Source organism: Mobula hypostoma, unplaced genomic scaffold (genome assembly GCF_963921235.1).
Source record: "Mobula hypostoma unplaced genomic scaffold, sMobHyp1.1 scaffold_157, whole genome shotgun sequence".
Lineage (NCBI taxonomy): Eukaryota > Metazoa > Chordata > Chondrichthyes > Myliobatiformes > Myliobatidae > Mobula > Mobula hypostoma.
Genome location: NW_026948210.1, coordinates 22,501 through 41,273, shown reverse-complemented (window position 1 = coordinate 41,273; position 18,773 = coordinate 22,501). Strand labels below are relative to the sequence as shown.

The 18,773-nt window shown below is 57.5% G+C and overlaps 1 protein-coding gene across 2 annotated transcripts in view; it reads left to right on the top strand.

The window, feature by feature from the left end:
• The window catches only part of LOC134341845 (TBC1 domain family member 10B-like), a 161,197-nt gene extending 143,619 nt beyond the window's left edge, over positions 1-17,578 (top strand). For both annotated transcript variants that reach the window (XM_063039779.1, XM_063039780.1), the window contains exons 8-10: positions 12,272-12,461; positions 14,465-14,619; positions 16,823-17,578. In XM_063039779.1, the coding sequence (XP_062895849.1) occupies positions 12,272-12,461; positions 14,465-14,619; positions 16,823-17,269 (792 nt within the window). In that variant the 3' untranslated portion in view covers positions 17,270-17,578. The remainder of the gene's footprint in view (positions 1-12,271; positions 12,462-14,464; positions 14,620-16,822) is intronic.
• Positions 17,579-18,773: the final 1,195 nt, after the last annotated feature.

Genomic DNA, 18,773 nt, shown 5'->3' with positions numbered 1-18,773 from the left:
CTGGATTAGAGAGGGTGCAGAGGAGATTGACCAGGAGGCTGCCTGGATTAGAGAGGGTGCAGAGGAGATTCAGCAGGTGCTGCTTGGATTAGAAAGGGTGCTGAGGAGACGGATCAGGACGCTGCCTGGATTAGAGAGGGTGCAGAGGAGATTGACCAGTACGCTGCCTGGATTAGAGAGTGTGTAGCGGAGATTGACCAGGACGCTGCCTGGATTAGAGTGGGTGCAGAGGAGATTCACCAGGATGCTGCCTGGATTAGAGAGGGTGCAGAGGAGATTGACCAGGATGCTGCCTGGATTAGAGAGGGTGCAGAAGAGATTGACCAGGATGCTGCCTGGATTAGAGAGCGTGCAGAGGAGATTGACCAGGACGCTGCCTGGATTAGAGCGGGTGCAGAGGAGATTCACCAGGATGCTGACTGGATTAGCGAGGGTGCGGAGGAGATTCACCAGGAAACTGCCTGGATTAGAGAGGGTGCAGAGGAGATTGACCAGGAGGCTGCCTGGATTAGAGAGGGTGCAGAGGAGATGGATCAGGGCGCTGCCTGGATTAGAGAGCGTGCAGAGGACATGCACCAGGATGCTGCTTGGATTAGAGAGGGTGCAGTGGAGATTCACCAGGATGCTGCCTGGATTAGAGAGGGTGCAGAAGAGATTGACCAGGATGCTGCCTGGATTAGTGAGGGTGCAGATGAGATTCACTAGGATGCTGCCTGGATTAGAGAGGGTGCAGAGGAGATTGACCAGGACGCTGCCTGGATTAGAGAGGGTGCAGAGGAGATTGACCAGGACGCTGCCTGGATTAGAGAGGGTGCAGAGGAGATTCACCAGTATGCTGCCTGGATTAGAGAGGGTGCAGAGGAGATTGACCAGGACGCTGCCTGGATTAGAGAGGGTGCAGAGGAGATTCACCAGGGTGCTGCCTGGATTAGAGAGGGTGCAGAGGAGATTGACCAGGATGCTGTCTGGATTAGAGAGGGTGCAGAGGAGATTCACCAGGATGCTGCCTGGATTAGAGAGGGTGCAGAGGAGATTCACCAGGATGCTGCCTGGATTAGAGAGGGTGCAGAGGAGATTGACCAGGACGCTGCCTGGATTAGAGAGGGTGCAGTGGAGATTGACCAGGACGCTGCCTGGATTAGAGAGGGTGCAGAGGAGATTGACCAGGATGCTGCCTGGATTAGAGGGGGTGCAGAGGCGATTCACCAGGACACTGCCTGGATTAGAGAGGGTGCAGAGGAGATTGACCAGGAGGCTGCCTGGATTAGAGAGGGTGCAGAGGAGATTCAGCAGGTGCTGCTTGGATTAGAAAGGGTGCTGAGGAGACGGATCAGGACGCTGCCTGGATTAGAGAGGGTGCAGAGGAGATTGACCAGTACGCTGCCTGGATTAGAGAGTGTGTAGCGGAGATTGACCAGGACGCTGCCTGGATTAGAGAGGGTGCAGAGGAGATTCACCAGGATGCTGCCTGGATTAGAGAGGGTGCAGAGGAGATTGACCAGGATGCTGCCTGGATTAGAGAGGGTGCAGAAGAGATTGACCAGGATGCTGCCTGGATTAGAGAGGGTGCAGAGGAGATTGACCAGGACGCTGCCTGGATTAGAGCGGGTGCAGAGGAGATTCACCAGGATGCTGACTGGATTAGCGAGGGTGCGGAGGAGATTCACCAGGAAACTGCCTGGATTAGAGAGGGTGCAGAGGAGATTGACCAGGAGGCTGCCTGGATTAGAGAGGGTGCAGAGGAGATGGATCAGGGCGCTGCCTGGATTAGAGAGCGTGCAGAGGACATGCACCAGGATGCTGCTTGGATTAGAGAGGGTGCAGTGGAGATTCACCAGGATGCTGCCTGGATTAGAGAGGGTGCAGAAGAGATTGACCAGGATGCTGCCTGGATTAGTGAGGGTGCAGATGAGATTCACTAGGATGCTGCCTGGATTAGAGAGTGTGCAGAGGTGATTGACCAGGACGCTGCCTGGATTAGAGAGGCTGCAGAGTAGATTGACCAGGATGCTGCCTGGATTAGAGAGGGCGCAGAGGAGATTGACCAGGATGCTGCCTGTATTAGAGAGGGTGCAGAGGAGATTGACCAGTACGTTGCCTGGATTAGAGAGTGTGTAGAGGAGATTGACCAGGACGCTGCCTGGATTAGAGAGGGTGCAGAGGAGATTCACCAGGATGCTGCCTGGATTAGAGAGGGTGCAGAGGAGATTCACCTGGATGCTGCCTGGATTAGAGAGGGTGCAGAGGAGATTGACCAGGATGCTGCCTGGATTAGAGAGGGTGCAGAGGAGATTGACCAGGACGCTGCCTGGATTAGAGAGGGTGCAGAGGAGATTCACCAGGATGCTGCCTGGATTAGAGAGGGTGCGGAGGAGATTGACCAGGATGCTGCCTGGATTAGAGAGGGCGCAGAGGAGATTGATCAGGATGCTGCCTGGATTAGAGAGGGTGCAGAGGAGATTGACCAGTATGTTGCCTGGATTAGAGAGTGTGTAGAGGAGATTGACCAGGACGCTGCCTGGATTAGAGAGGGTGCAGAGGAGATTCACCAGGATGCTGCCTGGATTAGAGAGGGTGCAGAGGAGATTGACCAGGACGCTGCCTGGATTAGAGAGGGTGCAGAGGAGATTCACCAGGATGCTGCCTGGATTAGAGAGGGTGCGGAGGAGATTGACCAGGATGCTGCCTGGATTAGAGAGGGTGCAGAGGAGATTGACCTGGATGCTGCCTGGATTAGAGAGTGTGCAGAGGAGATTCACCAGGATGCTGCCTGGATTAGAGAGGGTGCAGAGGAGATTGACCAGGATGCTGCCTGGATTACAGAGGGTGCAGGGGAGATTGACCAGGATGCTGCCTGAATTAGAGAGGGTGCAGAGGAGATTGACCAGGATGTTGCCTGGATTAGAGAGGGTGCAGAGGAGATTGACCAGGATGCTGCCTGGATTAGAGAGGGTGGAGAAGAGATTGACCAGGATGCTGCCTGGATTAGAGAGGGTGCCAAGGAGATTGACCAGGACTCTGCCTGGATTAGAGAGGGTGCAGAGGAGACTGACCAGGACGCTGCCTGGATTAGCGAGGGTGCAGAGAAGATTCACCAAGATGCTGCCTGGATTAGAGAGGGTGCCAAGGAGATTGACCAGGATGCTGCCTGGATTAGAGAGGGTGCAGAGGAGATTCACCAGGACGCTGCCTGGATTATTGAGGGTGCAGACGATATTCACCAAGATGCTGCCTGGATTAGAGAGGGTGCCAAGGAGATTGACCAGGATGCTGCCTGGATTCGAGAGGGTGCAGAGGAGATTCACCAGGATGCTGCCTGGATTCGAGAGGGTGCAGAAGAGATTCACCAGGACACTGCGTGGATTAGAGAGGGTGCAGAGGAGATTGACCAGGAGGCTGCCTGGATTAGAGAGGGTGCAGAGGAGATGGAACAGGATGCAGCCTGGATTAGAGAGGGTGCAGAAGAGATTCACAAGGATGCTGCCTGGATTAGAGAGGGTGCAGAGGAGATTGACCAGGACGCTGCCTGGATTAGAGAGTGTGCAGAGGAGATTCACCAGGATGCTGCCTGGATTAGAGAGGGTGCAGAGGAGATGGACCAGGACGCTGCCTGGATTAGAGAGGGTGCAGAGGAGATTGACCAGGACGCTGCCTGGATTAGAGAGGGTGCAGAGGAGATTCACCAGTATGCTGCCTGGATTAGAGAGGGTGCAGAGGAGATTGACCAGGACGCTGCCTGGATTAGAGAGGGTGCAGAGGAGATTCACCAGGGTGCTGCCTGGATTAGAGAGGGTGCAGAGGAGATTGACCAGGATGCTGTCTGGATTAGAGAGGGTGCAGAGGAGATTGACCAGGATGCTGTCTGGATTAGAGAGGGTGCAGAGGAGATTCACCAGGATGCTGCCTGGATTAGAGAGGGTGCAGAGGAGATTCACCAGGATGCTGCCTGGATTAGAGAGGGTGCAGAGGAGATTGACCAGGACGCTGCCTGGATTAGAGAGGGTGCAGAGGAGATTGACCAGGACTCTGCCTGGATTAGAGAGGGTGCAGAGGAGATTGACCAGTATGCTGCCTGGATTAGAGAGGGTGCAGTGGAGATTGACCAGGACGCTGCCTGGATTAGAGAGGGTGCAGAGGAGATTGACCAGGATGCTGCCTGGATTAGAGGGGGTGCAGAGGCGATTCACCAGGACACTGCCTGGATTAGAGAGGGTGCAGAGGAGATTGACCAGGAGGCTGCCTGGATTAGAGAGGGTGCAGAGGAGATTCAGCAGGTGCTGCTTGGATTAGAAAGGGTGCTGAGGAGACGGATCAGGACGCTGCCTGGATTAGAGAGGGTGCAGAGGAGATTGACCAGTACGCTGCCTGGATTAGAGAGTGTGTAGCGGAGATTGACCAGGACGCTGCCTGGATTAGAGAGGGTGCAGAGGAGATTCACCAGGATGCTGCCTGGATTAGAGAGGGTGCAGAGGAGATTGACCAGGATGCTGCCTGGATTAGAGAGGGTGCAGAAGAGATTGACCAGGATGCTGCCTGGATTAGAGAGGGTGCAGAGGAGATTGACCAGGACGCTGCCTGGATTAGAGCGGGTGCAGAGGAGATTCACCAGGATGCTGACTGGATTAGCGAGGGTGCGGAGGAGATTCACCAGGAAACTGCCTGGATTAGAGAGGGTGCAGAGGAGATTGACCAGGAGGCTGCCTGGATTAGAGAGGGTGCAGAGGAGATGGATCAGGGCGCTGCCTGGATTAGAGAGCGTGCAGAGGACATGCACCAGGATGCTGCTTGGATTAGAGAGGGTGCAGTGGAGATTCACCAGGATGCTGCCTGGATTAGAGAGGGTGCAGAAGAGATTGACCAGGATGCTGCCTGGATTAGTGAGGGTGCAGATGAGATTCACTAGGATGCTGCCTGGATTAGAGAGTGTGCAGAGGTGATTGACCAGGACGCTGCCTGGATTAGAGAGGCTGCAGAGTAGATTGACCAGGATGCTGCCTGGATTAGAGAGGGCGCAGAGGAGATTGACCAGGATGCTGCCTGTATTAGAGAGGGTGCAGAGGAGATTGACCAGTACGTTGCCTGGATTAGAGAGTGTGTAGAGGAGATTGACCAGGACGCTGCCTGGATTAGAGAGGGTGCAGAGGAGATTCACCAGGATGCTGCCTGGATTAGAGAGGGTGCAGAGGAGATTCACCTGGATGCTGCCTGGATTAGAGAGGGTGCAGAGGAGATTGACCAGGATGCTGCCTGGATTAGAGAGGGTGCAGAGGAGATTGACCAGGACGCTGCCTGGATTAGAGAGGGTGCAGAGGAGATTCACCAGGATGCTGCCTGGATTAGAGAGGGTGCGGAGGAGATTGACCAGGATGCTGCCTGGATTAGAGAGGGCGCAGAGGAGATTGATCAGGATGCTGCCTGGATTAGAGAGGGTGCAGAGGAGATTGACCAGTATGTTGCCTGGATTAGAGAGTGTGTAGAGGAGATTGACCAGGACGCTGCCTGGATTAGAGAGGGTGCAGAGGAGATTCACCAGGATGCTGCCTGGATTAGAGAGGGTGCAGAGGAGATTGACCAGGACGCTGCCTGGATTAGAGAGGGTGCAGAGGAGATTCACCAGGATGCTGCCTGGATTAGAGAGGGTGCGGAGGAGATTGACCAGGATGCTGCCTGGATTAGAGAGGGTGCAGAGGAGATTGACCTGGATGCTGCCTGGATTAGAGAGTGTGCAGAGGAGATTCACCAGGATGCTGCCTGGATTAGAGAGGGTGCAGAGGAGATTGACCAGGATGCTGCCTGGATTACAGAGGGTGCAGGGGAGATTGACCAGGATGCTGCCTGAATTAGAGAGGGTGCAGAGGAGATTGACCAGGATGTTGCCTGGATTAGAGAGGGTGCAGAGGAGATTCACCAGGATGCTGCCTGGATTAGAGAGGGTGGAGAAGAGATTGACCAGGATGCTGCCTGGATTAGAGAGGGTGCAGAGGAGATTGACCAAGATGCTGCCTGGATTAGAGAGGGTGCAGAGGAGATTTACGAGGATGTTGCCTGGATTGGGGAGCATGCCCTCTCCATCCCTTTCAAAGCACTGAAATCCAGGAATATTGAGAATCCATTACCGCCCTGGTGCCAGCCAAGTCTCTGTAATGGCCACTACATCATAATTCCACGTATGTATCCAAGCGTCCAAGTGACGGGACGGTGCGGAGGGAGATTCACTCTGTCTGACCCCGGGAGTGTGTGATGGGACGGTGTGGAGGGAGATTCACTCTGTGTCTGACCCCGGGAGTGTGTGATGGGACGGTGTGGAGGGAGATTCACTCTGTGTCTGACCCCGGGAGTGTGTGATGGGACGGTGGGGAGGGAGATTCACTCTGTGTCTGACCCCGGGAGTGTGTGATGGGACGGTGCGGAGGGAGATTCACTCTGTGTCTGACCCCGGGAGTGTGTGATGGGACGGTGTGGAGGGAGATTCACTCTGTGTCTGACCCCGGGAGTGTGTGATGGGACGGTGCGGAGGGAGATTCACTCTGTGTCTGACCCCGGGAGTGTGTGACGGGACGGTGCGGAGGTGTTGCAGCTATATAGGACCCTGGTCAGACTACACTTGGAGTACTGTGCTCAGTTCTGGTCGCCTCACTACAAGAAGGATGTGGAAACCATAGAAAGGGTGCAGAGGAGATTTACAAGGATATTGCCTGGATTGGGGAGCATGCCTTATGAGAATAGGTTGAGTGAACTCGGCCTTTTCTCCTTGGAGCGACGGAGGATGAGAGATGACCTGATAGAGGTGTGTAAGATGATGAGAGGTATTGATCGTGTGGATAGTCAAAGGCTTTTTCCCAGGGCTGAAGTGGTTGTAATAAGAGGACACAGGTTTAAGGTGCTGGGGAGTAGGTACAGAGGGGATGTCAGGGGTGTGTTGTTTACTCAGAGAGTGGTGAGTGGGTGGAATGGGCTGCCGGCAACGGCGGTGGAGGTCGATATGATAGGGTCTTTTAAGAGACTCTTCGATATGTATATGGAGCTTAGGAAATCCTCGGCAGATTCTAGAGTCGGTTAGTTGGTTGGCACAACATTGTGGGCCGAAGGGCCTGTAAAGTGCTGTAGGTTTTGTTTTTGGTACAGTGTGTCTTGGGAGGGTTTCGGACATCCGGGTTGTGGTGTGCCTTAGTGATCTGTTCTTGGAACCCTCCTTTAACCATATAACAATTACAACATGGAAACAGGCCATCTCGGCCCTTCTCGTCCGCGTCGAACTCTTACCCTCGCCTCGTCCCACCGACCTGCACTCAGCCCATAACTCTCCATTCCTTTCCTCTCCATGTATCTGTCCAATTTAACTTTAAACAACAACATCGAACCTGCCTGAACCACTTCTCGTTCCACACAGCTACCACTCTCTGAGTAAAGAAGCTCCCCCCCCCATGTTACCCCGAAATTTTTGCCCTTTAACTCTCAACTCGTGTCCTCTTGTTTGAATCTCCCCCACTCTCAATGGAAAAAGCCTATCCACGTCAACTCTATCCACCCCCCTCGTAATTTTAAACACCTCTATCAAGTTCCCCCTCAATGTTCTACGCTCCAAAGAATAAAGACCCAACTTGTTCAACCTTTCTCTGTAACTTAGGTGCCGAAACCCAGGTAACATTCTAGTAAATCTCCTCTGTACTCTCTCTATTTTGTTGACATCTTTCCTATAATTCTCTTTATGGTTTTTATTTAATGACCGAGAGGAGGAAGTGTGGGAGGGATGGGTTTGTAAGTTTGCTGGTGACACAGAGGTTGGAGGTGTTGTGGGTAGCGTGGAGGGCTGTCAGAGGTTACAGCGTGACATGGATAGGATGCAAAACTAGGCTGAGAAGTGGCAGATGGATTTCAACCCAGATAGGTGTGAGGTGGTTAATTTTAGAAACATCAAAAAATAGAAAACTAACAGTACAATACAGGCCCTTTAACGCTGGGCCGAACAAGTACTTTAAAAATTACCGTGGGTTACCCATAGTCCACGGTTTTTCTGAGCTCCATATCTGTCCAGAAATCTCTTAAAAGACCCCATCGTTTCCACCTCCACCACCATCGCCAGCAGCCCATTCTACGCCCTCACCCCTCTCTGTGTGCAGAACTTACCCCTGGCATCTTTCATATGAAGAAGGATTGGATGAACTGGGCTTGTACTCGTTGGAATTTAGAAGATTGAGGGGGGATCTGATTGAAACGTATAAAATCCTAAAGGGATTGGGCAGGCTAGATGCAGGAAGATTGTTCCCGATGTCGGGGAAGTCCAGAACGAGGGGTCACAGTTTGAGGATAGAGGGGAAGCCTTTTAGGACCGAGATGAGGAAAAACTTCTTCACACAGAGAGTGGTGAATCTGTGGAATTCTCTGCCACAGGAAACAGTTGAGGCCAGTTCGTTGGCTATATTTAAGAGGGAGTTAGATATGGCCCTTGTGGCTAAAGGGATCAGGGGGTATGGAGGGAAGGCCGGTACAGGGTTCTGAGTTGGATGATCAGCCATGATCATACTGAATGGCAGTGCAGGCTCGAAGGGCCGAATGGCCTACTGCTGCACCTATTTTCTATGTTTCTATGTTTCTATCTCCTCTGTACCTGTTTGCAAGCACCTTAAAACTATCCTATCGTGCCAGCCATTTCAGCCCTGGGGAAAAGCCTCTGACTAGCCACACGATCAATACCTCTCATCATCTTACACACCTCTATCAGGTCACCTCTCATCCTCCGTCGCTCCAAGGAGAAAAGGCCGAGTTCACTCAACCTATTCTCATAAGGCATGCTCCCCAATTCAGGCAACATCCTTGTAAATCTCCTCTGCACCCCTTCTGTGGTTTCCACGTCCTTCCTGTAGTGAGGCGACCAGAACTGAGCCCAGTACTCCAAGTGGGGTCTGACCAGGGTCCTATATAGCTGCAACATTACCTCTCGGCTCCTAAACTCAATCCCACAGTCGATGAAAGCCAATGCACCGTACGCCTTCTTAACCACAGAGTCAACCTGTGCAATCTGACGAAGGGTTCCGGCCCGAAACGTTGCCTGATCGTTTCCACGGATGCTGCCCGACCTGCTGAGTTCCTCCAGCGGGTTGCCAGTATTGCAAAGAGTGGTTGTAGTTGAATCACATTTAGCATGGAAGCCGGTGGACCAGTGATCCAGGGATCTGTTCTGGGACCCCTACTCTTCATAGTTTTTATAAATATGATCTGGATGAGGAAGTGGAGGGATGGGTTAGTAAGTTTGCTGATGACACAGAGGTTGGGGGTGCTGTGGATAGTGTAGAGGGCTGTCACAGGTCACAGCGGGACATCGATAGGATGCAAAACTGGGCTGAGGAGTGGCAGATGGAGTTCAACCCAGATAAGTGTGAGGTGGTTCATTTTTGACTACCTGACTGGCAGACCACAGTACGTGTGCTTGCGACAGAGTGATCAGCAGCACTGGGGCTCCACAGGGGACTGTCTTGTCTCCCTTTCTCTTCTCCATTTACACCTCGGACTTCAACTACTGCACAGAGTCTTGTCATCTTCAGAAGTTTTCTGATGACTCTGCCATAGTTGGATGCATCAGCAATGGAGATGAGGCTGAGTACAGGGCTACGGTAGGAAACTTTGTCACATGGTGTGAGCAGAATTATCTGCAGCTTAATGTGAAAAAGACTAAGGAGCTGGTGGTAGACTTGAGGAGAGCTAAGGTACCGGTGACCCCTGTTTCCATCCAGGGGGTCAGTGTGGACATGGTGGAGGATTACAAATACCTGGGGATACGAATTGACAATAAACTGGACTGGTCAAAGAACACTGAGGCTGTCTACAGGAAGGGTCAGAGCCGTCTCTATTTCCTGAGGAGACTGAGGTCCTTTAACATCTGCCGGACGATGCTGAGGATGTTCTACGAGTCTGTGGTGGCCAGTGCTATCATGTTTACTGTTGTGTGCTGGGGCAGCAGGCTGAGGGTAGCAGACACCAACAGAATCAACGAACTCATTCGTAAGGCCAGTGATGTTGTGGGGATGGAACTGGACTCTCTGACGGTGGGGTCTGAAAAGAGGATGCTGTCCAAGTTGCATGCCATCTTGGACAATGTCTCCCATCCACTACATAATGTACTGGCTGGGCACAGGAGTACATTCAGCCAGAGACTCATTCCACCGAGATGCAGCACAGAGCGTCATAGGAAGCCATTCCTGCCTGTGGCCATCAAACTTTACAACTCCTCCCTTGGAGGGTCAGACACCCTGAGCCAATAAGCTGGTCCTGGACTTATTTCATAATTTACATATTACTATTTAACTATTTATGGTTCTATTACTATTTATTATTTATGGTGCAACTGTAACGAAAACCAATTTCCCCCTGGGATCAATAAAGTATGATTATGACTATAGGACCCTGGTCAGACCCCACTTGGAGTACTGTGCTCATTTCTGGTCACCTCACTACAGGAAGGGTGTGGAAGCCACAGAAAGGGAGCAGAGGAGATTTACAAGGATGTTGCCTGGATTGGGGAGCATGCCTGATGAGAATAGGTTGGCCTTTTCTCCTTGGAGAGGCAGAGGATGAGAGGTGACCTGACAGAGGTGTACAAGATGATGAGAGGCCTTGATCGTGTGGATAGTCAGAGGCTTCCCCCCAGGGTTGAAATGATTAGCACGAGAGGGAATAGTTTTAAGGTGCTGGGGAGCAGGTACAGAGGAGATGTCAGGGGTAAGTTTTTTTACTCGGAGAGTGGTGAGTGTGTGGAATGGGCTGCCGGTGACGGTGGTGGAGGTGGAAACGATAGGGTCTTTTAAGAGAGTCCTGGACAGGTACATGGAGCTCAGAAAAATAGAGGGCTATGGGTAACCTTATGTAAGTTCTAAGGTAGGGACATGTTTGGCACAGCTTTGTGGGCCGAAGGTCCTGTATTGTGCTGCAAGTTTTCTATGTTTCTAAACACCAAGTCCCTGTGATTTTTCAATCCAAGAAACACAGCAAGTAATCCGCCCCACGAATCCTACGCCCACATTTTGTATGTGTTATCCCATGCGATGAGAACTACACAGGTAAAACAATCACTTCGCAAACCTATGGGCCAGCGTAGGAGGGCTAACAACCCAGGTCTAGACTCGGCCGTATATCTACACCTAAAGGACAAGGGATGCTCCTCTAATGATGCGCACGGCGTTTCGCACGGGGGTGCGGGACGGGTAGCTTGAAAGAGGGATTAGAGAAGCCTTCTTTGTCAAACTGGAAAGCCCACCCCTGAACAGAAGTTGTTTTGATTTCCTACTGCTTGATGTATCATTACCCCCACCAAGCTGTCCTGAGATTTTGCTGTTTCTCGTTCCCGTCTTTCCCCCATCTCGTTAAATCTGCGTTGCAATCTGTAGTCCTCCCCGTGTTAAGATCACTATCTGCCATCTCCTGCAATGCTCCCCAGCACCCCCATCGCGGATCGCCTTCTCCTGCGGCGCTCGCCCTGCGATGTGATCACTATTCCCCGGCTCCGGGCCTGCCATCTCGCCTTATGATCCACATTTCCTGTCCTTCTCTGATGCTCCTTAGCATGGGATTGCTATTGCCCCTTCTTGACCTACGTCACGATCACAATCCACCCCTCCTTCACCTGACCAGACGTTCCACCCTGCCCTATGATCTCCAATTCTCACCCCTCAGCTAAAACTCTTCACTGTTGTCATCACTGGTACCTATCTCCTGAGACGCTGCCCCTGCGCTGAATTCTCTTTTTCCCCCTGCTCCTGTCCTGCGGTGTGATCTCCATTCTCCTCTTGAGTTTAAATTCCACCCTGTGCTGTGATCACAATGCCCGGTCCGCCATCACCCAGTTCCAGACTGTGCTATGAACACTACTTCACGCTCCCATTAAACCACACCGCCCCCCCGCTCCGCAGGTTATGAACGCTCTTCCCTGTCCCCGTGACTTGCACTGTGATCGCTATTCCCTCACTGCTCAAAATACACCACCTGTGCTGTGATTGCTCCTCCCCACCCCGTCCCGCAAATGTGATCGCTCTTCCCCAACCCCGTCCCACAAATGTGATCGCTCTTCCCCACCCCGTCCCGCAAATGTGATCGCTCTTCCCCAACCCCGTCCCGCAAATGTGATCGCTCTTCCCCACCCCGTCCCGCAAATGTGATCGCTCTTCCCCACCCCGTCCCGCAAATGTGATTACTCTTCCCCACCCCGTCCCGCAAATGTGATCGCTCTTCCCCAACCCCGTCCCGCAAATGTGATCGCTCTTCCCTCGTGTGCGAGCAGGAGGCGGTGCACCTGGACGGGCAGGTGCTGGACGCCCTGCTGAAGAAGGTGAGCCCGGGGACGCACAGGCACCTGCGCAAGCACGAGGTGGACCCGGTGATGTACATGACGGAGTGGTTCATGTGCCTGTACACGCGCACCCTGCCCTGGGCCACCATGCTCAGGGTGTGGGACATGTTCCTCAGTGAAGGTAAGAGCAGGGGAGAGGGAGGGAGGGAGAGGGAGGGGGTGGGAGTGAGAGGGGGAGGGAGAGGAAGGGGAGAGAGGGGGAGGTGGGAGGGAGAGAGGTAGGGAGAGAGGGGGAGGGAGAGGAGGAGGAAGAGAGGCAGGGAGGGAGGGAGTGGGAGGATAGAGAGGGGGAGGGAGAGAGGGAGAGAGAGGTGAGGGAGAGAGAGGGGGAGGGTGGAGGGAGAGAGGTAGGGAGAGAGGGGGAGGGAGAGGAGGAGGAAGAGAGGCAGGGAGGGAGGGAGAGGGAGGATAGAGAGGGGGAGGGAGAGAGGGAGGGAGGGAGAGAGAGGTGAGGGAGAGAGAGGGGGAGGGGGAGAGAGCGGGAGAGAGAGGAGGAAGAGAAGGAGGGAGGGAGAGGGAGGAGGATAGAGAGGGGGAGGGAGAGAGTGGGGGAGGGAGTGGAAGGGAGAGATAGGGAGGTGGGAGGGAGGGAGAGAGAGGGGAAGGAGAGAGAGGGGGAGGGTGGAGGAAGAGAGAGGGGGAGAGAGGGGGAGGGAGAGGAGGAGGAAGAGAGGCAGGGAGGGAGGGAGAGGGAGGATAGAGAGGGGGAGGGAAGGAGAGAGAGGTGAAGGAGAGAGAAGGGGAGGGTGGAGGGAGAGAGAGGGGGAGAGAGGGGGAGGGAGAGAGAGGGGGAGGGTGGAGGAAGAGAGAGGGGGAGAGAGGGGGAGGGAGAGGAGGAGGAAGAGAGGCAGGGAGGGAGGGAGAGGGAGGATAGAGAGGGGGAGGGAGAGAGGGAGGGAGGGAGAGAGAGGTGAGGGAGAGAGAGGGGGAGGGGGAGAGAGCGGGAGAGAGAGGAGGAAGAGAAGGAGGGAGGGAGAGGGAGGAGGATAGAGAGGGGGAGGGAGAGAGTGGGGGAGGGAGTGGAAGGGAGAGATAGGGAGGTGGGAGGGAGGGAGAGACAGGGGAAGGAGAGAGAGGGGGAGAGAGGGGGAGGGAGAGGAGAGGAAGAGAGGCAGGGAGGGAGGGAGAGGGAGGATAGAGAGGGGGAGGGAGAGAGGGAGGGAAGGAGAGAGAGGTGAAGGAGAGAGAAGGGGAGGGTGGAGGGAGAGAGAGGGGGAGAGAGGGGGAGGGAGAGGAGGACGAAGAGAAGCAAGGAGGGAGGGAGAGGGAGGATAGAAAGGAGGAGGGAGAGAGTGGGGGAGGGAGAGAGGAAGGGAGGGAGGGAGGGAGAGAGAGGGGAAGGGGGAGGGAGAGGAGGAGGAAGGGAGGGAGTGAGAGGGAGGGAGAGCGAGAGGGGGGAAGGGGAGAGAGGGAGGGTGGAGGAAGAGAGGGAGGGAGAGAGAGGGGGAGGGAGAGAGAGGGGGAGGGGGAGCGAGAGGGAGAGATAGGGGGAGAGAGGGGGAGAGAGAGAGGTTGTGTGTGTGTGTGTGGAGGGGGGAGAGGAGAGAGAAAAGGATTTGGAGAATGAGAGGCTGGGTGGCGAGAACTGGGGGTGGGGGAGAGAGATTGGTGGGAATGAGAGAGACTGGAGGCAGAGAGAGAGAGACGGGGCGGGGAGAGAGTGAGACGGTCGAGAGGGGACTTGATAGAGGTATTTAAAATTATGAGGTGGGTGGATAGAGTTGACGTGGATAGGCTTTTTCCATTGATTCAAACAAGAGGACACGAGTTGAGAGTTAAAGGGCAAAAGTTTAGGGGTCACACGAAGGGAAACTTCTTTACTCAGAGAGTGGTGGCTGTGTGGAACGAGAAGTGGTCGAGGCAGGTTCGATGTTGTCGTTTAAAGTTAAATTGGACAGCTATATGGACAGGAGAGGAATGGAGGGTTATGGGCTGAGTGTAGGTCGGTGGGACTAGGTGAGAGTAAGAGTTCGGCACGGACTAGAGGGGCCGAGATGGCCAGTTTCCGTGCTGTGATTGTTATATGGTTGTATGGAGAGTGTGTGTTGGGGAGGACAGAGAGACGGAGATTGGCCTCGCCCCACAACCTCGCGAACCGCCCTCTCTCCCCTCTCCCACACGCAGGGGTGAAGGTGATCTTCAGGGTGGCCCTCTTCCTGCTGAAAGTGACGCTCGGCTCGGCGGACAAACTCAAGGACTGCCAGGGGCTCGTCGAGACACTGGAGCGGCTCCGGAACATCCCGCAGCATTACCTCCAGGACGACATCCTCATCCGGGAGGTAGGGAGGGCAGGGCGAGGGCGAGGGGCTTCCTCCACAAACACGCGAACGAGCACCGAGCAACTGGAACGACGCTCCCGTTAAAAACCCTCCCAGTGCCCCTCTCCCACACCCCTCCCCGTCTCCGTCACCCCCTCCGTCCCCTACACCCCTCCCCGTCTCCGTCACCCCCTCCGTCCCCTACACCCCTCCCCGTCTCCGTAACCCCCTCCGTCCCCTACACCCCTCCCCGTCTCCGTCACCCCCTCCGTCCCCTACACCCCTCCCCGTCTCCGTCACCCCCTCCCTCCCCGTCTCCGTCACCCCCTCCCTCCCCTAGATCCCTCCCCGTCTCCGTCACCCCCTCCCTCCCCTAGATCCCTCCCCGTCTCCATCATCCCCTCCCTCCCCAACACCCCTCCCCGTCTCCGTCACCCCCTCCCTCCCCTAGATCCCACCCCGTCTCCATCACCCCCTCCCTCCCCAACACCCCTCCCCGTCTCCGTCACCCCCTCCCTCCCCTACACCCCTCCCTGTCTCCCTCACCCCCTCCGTCCCCTACACCCCTCCCCGTCTCCGTCACCCCTCGCTCCCCAACACCCCTCCCCGTCTCCGTCACCCTCTCCCTCCCCTACACCCCTCCCCCCTACACCCCTCCCCGTCTCCGTCACCCCTCCCTCCCCTACACCCCTCCCCGTCTCCCTCACCCCCTCCCTCCCCTACACCCCTCCCCGTCTCCCTCACACCCTCCCTCCCCTACATCCCTCCCCGTCTCCGTAACCTCCTCCCTCCCCTACACCCCTCCCCGTCTCCGTCACCCCTCCCTCCCCTACACCCTTCCCCGTCTCCCTCACCCCCTCCGTCCCCTACACCCCTCCCCGTCTCCGTCACCCCCTCCGTCCCCTACACCCCTCCCCGTCTCCGTCACCCCCTCCCTCCCCTACATCCCTCCCCGTCTCCATCACCCCCTCCCTCGCCAACACCCCTCCCCGTGTCCCTCACCCCCTCCCTCCCCTACACCCCTCCCCGTCTCCGTCACCCCCTCCCTCCCCTACACCCCTCCCCGTCTCCCTCACCCCCTCCGTCCCCTACACCCCTCCCCGTCTCCGTCACCCCCTCCCTCCCCTACACCTCTCTCCGACTCCGTCACCCCCTCCCTCCCCTACACCCCTCCCCGTCTCCGTCACCCCCTCCCTCCCCTACACCCCTCCCTTACATCCCTCCCCGTCTCCGTCACCCCCTCCCTACCCTACACCCCTCCCCGTCTCCGTCACCCCCTCCCTCCCCTAGATCCCTCCCCGTCTCCATCACCCCCTCCCTCGCCAACACCCCTCCCCGTCTCCCTCACCCCCTCCCTCCCCTACACCCCTCCCCGTCTCCGTCACCCCCTCCCTCCCCTACACCCCACCCGTCTCCGTCACCCTCTCCCTCCCCTACACCCCTCCCCGTCTCCGTCACCCCCTCCGTCCCCTACACCCCTCCCCGTCTCCGTTACCCCTCCCTCCCCGTCTCCGTCACCCCCTCCCTCCCCGACACCCCTCCCCGTCTCCGTCACCCCCTCCCTGCCCTACACCCCTCCCCGTCTCCGTTACCCCCTCCCTCCCCTACACCCCTCCCCGTCTCCGTCACCCCCTCCCTCCCCTACACCCCTCCCCGTCTCCGTCACCCCCTCCCTCCCCGACACCCCTCCCCGTCTCCGTCATCCCCTCCCTGCCCTACACCCCTCCCCGTCTCCGTCACCCCCTCCCTCCCCCACACCCCTCCCCGTCTCCGTCACCCCCTCCCTCCCCTACACCCCTCCCCGTCTCCGTCACCCCCACCCTCCCCTACACCCCTCCCTGTCTGCCTCACCCCCTCCGTCCCCTACACCCCTCCCCGTTTCCGTCACCCCCTCCCTCCCCTACACCCCTCCCGTCTCCGTCACCCCCTCCCTCCCCTACACCCCTCCCCGTCTCTGTCACCCCCTCCCTCCCCTACACCCCTCCCCGTCTCCCTCACCCCCTCCCTCCCCTACACCCCTCCCCGTCTCCGTCACCCCCTCCCTCCCCCACACCCCTCCCCGTCTCCGTCACCCCCTCCCTCCCCCACACCCCTCCCCGTCTCCGTCACCCCCTCCGTCCCCTACACCCCTCCCCGTCTCCGTCACCCCCTCCCTCCCCTTCACCCCTCCCAGTCTCCGTTAAGCAAACAGTTAATTTTCTCCCCCCACCCCCGCTCCCCCCAGGTGTCCGAACTCGGCATCACGGACGCGGCCATCGACCGGGAGACGTCCCGGCAGAGGAAGAAGATGGCGAAGGCCGGCCGGAGCCCCCCCCACCTCGCCACCACCCGCCTGCACGGGGCCCGGGCCGTCTCCGAGTCGGTCCGCCGGCCGCCGCCCCTCGACACCCATCCCCTGCCCCTCTTCGTGCCCTCGCCGGCGGCGGCGCCCCGCTCCCCGCCGGCCCCCGCCGTCCTCGTCTCGCCCCCCGCCGCCGCAGAGGACCCGCGGGGGAAGCCGGCCGGCAGGTCCAGGACCTTCTACGTCCGGCGGCCCTCCCGCCCCCCTCAGGTGCCGCCCCGGCGGGAGGGGGGCGGCGGCGGCGGCGGGCAGTGGGTGGCCGAGGAGGAGGGACGGGGGGTCCGTTCCAAACGGTTCTCCGAGCCCCTCTGCTCCGACACCTACTTTTGAGGGGGTGGAGGTGATACTGAGGGGGGCTGGACCCTCCGAATCCTCCCCCTTCCTCTCAATCCTCCCTTCCACCTCCCTACCTCTCTTTACCCCCCTCTCCTCTCTTTCTGCATTCCTCCCTGCTCTTTCTCCCCCTCTCCCCCACTTTCTACCCCTCGCTCTCCTCGCAACAGCCGCCGTCTCCCCCATCCATCTCTCTCCCCTCTCTCAGTCCCCTTCTACCCCAGTCTCTCCTCCCCCTCCCCATCCATCCCTCTCCCCTCTCTCAGTCCCCTTCTGCCCCAGTCTCTCCCCCTCCCCATCCATCCCTCTCCCCTCTCTCAGTCCCCTTCTGCCCCAGTCTCTCCCCCTCCCCATCCATCCCTCTCCCTCTCTCAGTCCCCTTCTGCCCCAGACTCCCCTCCCCCTCCCCATCCATCCCTCTCCCCTCTCTCAGTCCCCTTCTGCCCCAGTCTCTCCTCCCCCTCCCCATCCATCCCTCTCCCCTCTCTCAGTCCCCTTCTGCCCAAGACTCCCCTCCCCCTCCCCATCCATCCCTCTCCCCTCTCTCAGTCCCCTTCTGCCCCAGTCTCTCCCCCTCCCCATCCATCCCTCTCCCCTCTCTCAGTCCCCTTCTGCCCCAGTCTCTCCTCCCCCTCCCCATCCATCCCTCTCCCCTCTCTCAGTCCCCTTCTGCCCAAGACTCCCCTCCCCCTCCCCATCCATCCCTCTCCCCTCTCTCAGTCCCCTTCTGCCCCAGTCTCTCCCCCTCCCCATCCATCCCTCTCCCCTCTCTCAGTCCCCTTCTGCCCCAGTCTCTCCCCCTCCCCATCCATCCCTCTCCCCTCTCTCAGTCCCCTTCTGCCCAAGACTCCCCTCCCCCTCCCCATCCATCTCTCTCCCCTCTCTCAGTCCCCTTCTGCCCCAGTCTCTCCCCCTCCCCATCCATCCCTCTCCCTCTCTCAGTCCCCTTCTGCCCAAGACTCCCCTCCCCCTCCCCATCCATCCCTCTCCCCTCTCTCAGTCCCCTTCTGCCCAAGACTCCCCTCCCCCTCCCCATCCATCCCTCTCCCCTCTCTCAGTCCCCTTCTGCCCCAGTCTCTCCCCCTCCCCATCCATCCCTCTCCCCTCTCTCAGTCCCCTTCTGCCCCAGTCTCTCCTCCCCCTCCCCATCCATCCCTCTCCCCTCTCTCAGTCCCCTTCTGCCCCAGTCTCTCCCCCTCCCCATCCATCCCTCTCCCTCTCTCAGTCCCCTTCTGCCCAAGACTCCCCTCCCCCTCCCCATCCATCCCTCTCCCCTCTCTCAGTCCCCTTCTGCCCCAGTCTCTCCCCCTCCCCATCCATCCCTCTCCCCTCTCTCAGTCCCCTTCTGCCCCAGTCTCTCCCCCTCCCCATCCATCCCTCTCCCTCTCTCAGTCCCCTTCTGCCCAAGACTCCCCTCCCCCTCCCCATCCATCCCTCTCCCCTCTCTCAGTCCCCTTCTGCCCCAGTCTCTCCCCCTCCCCATCCATCCCTCTCCCCTCTC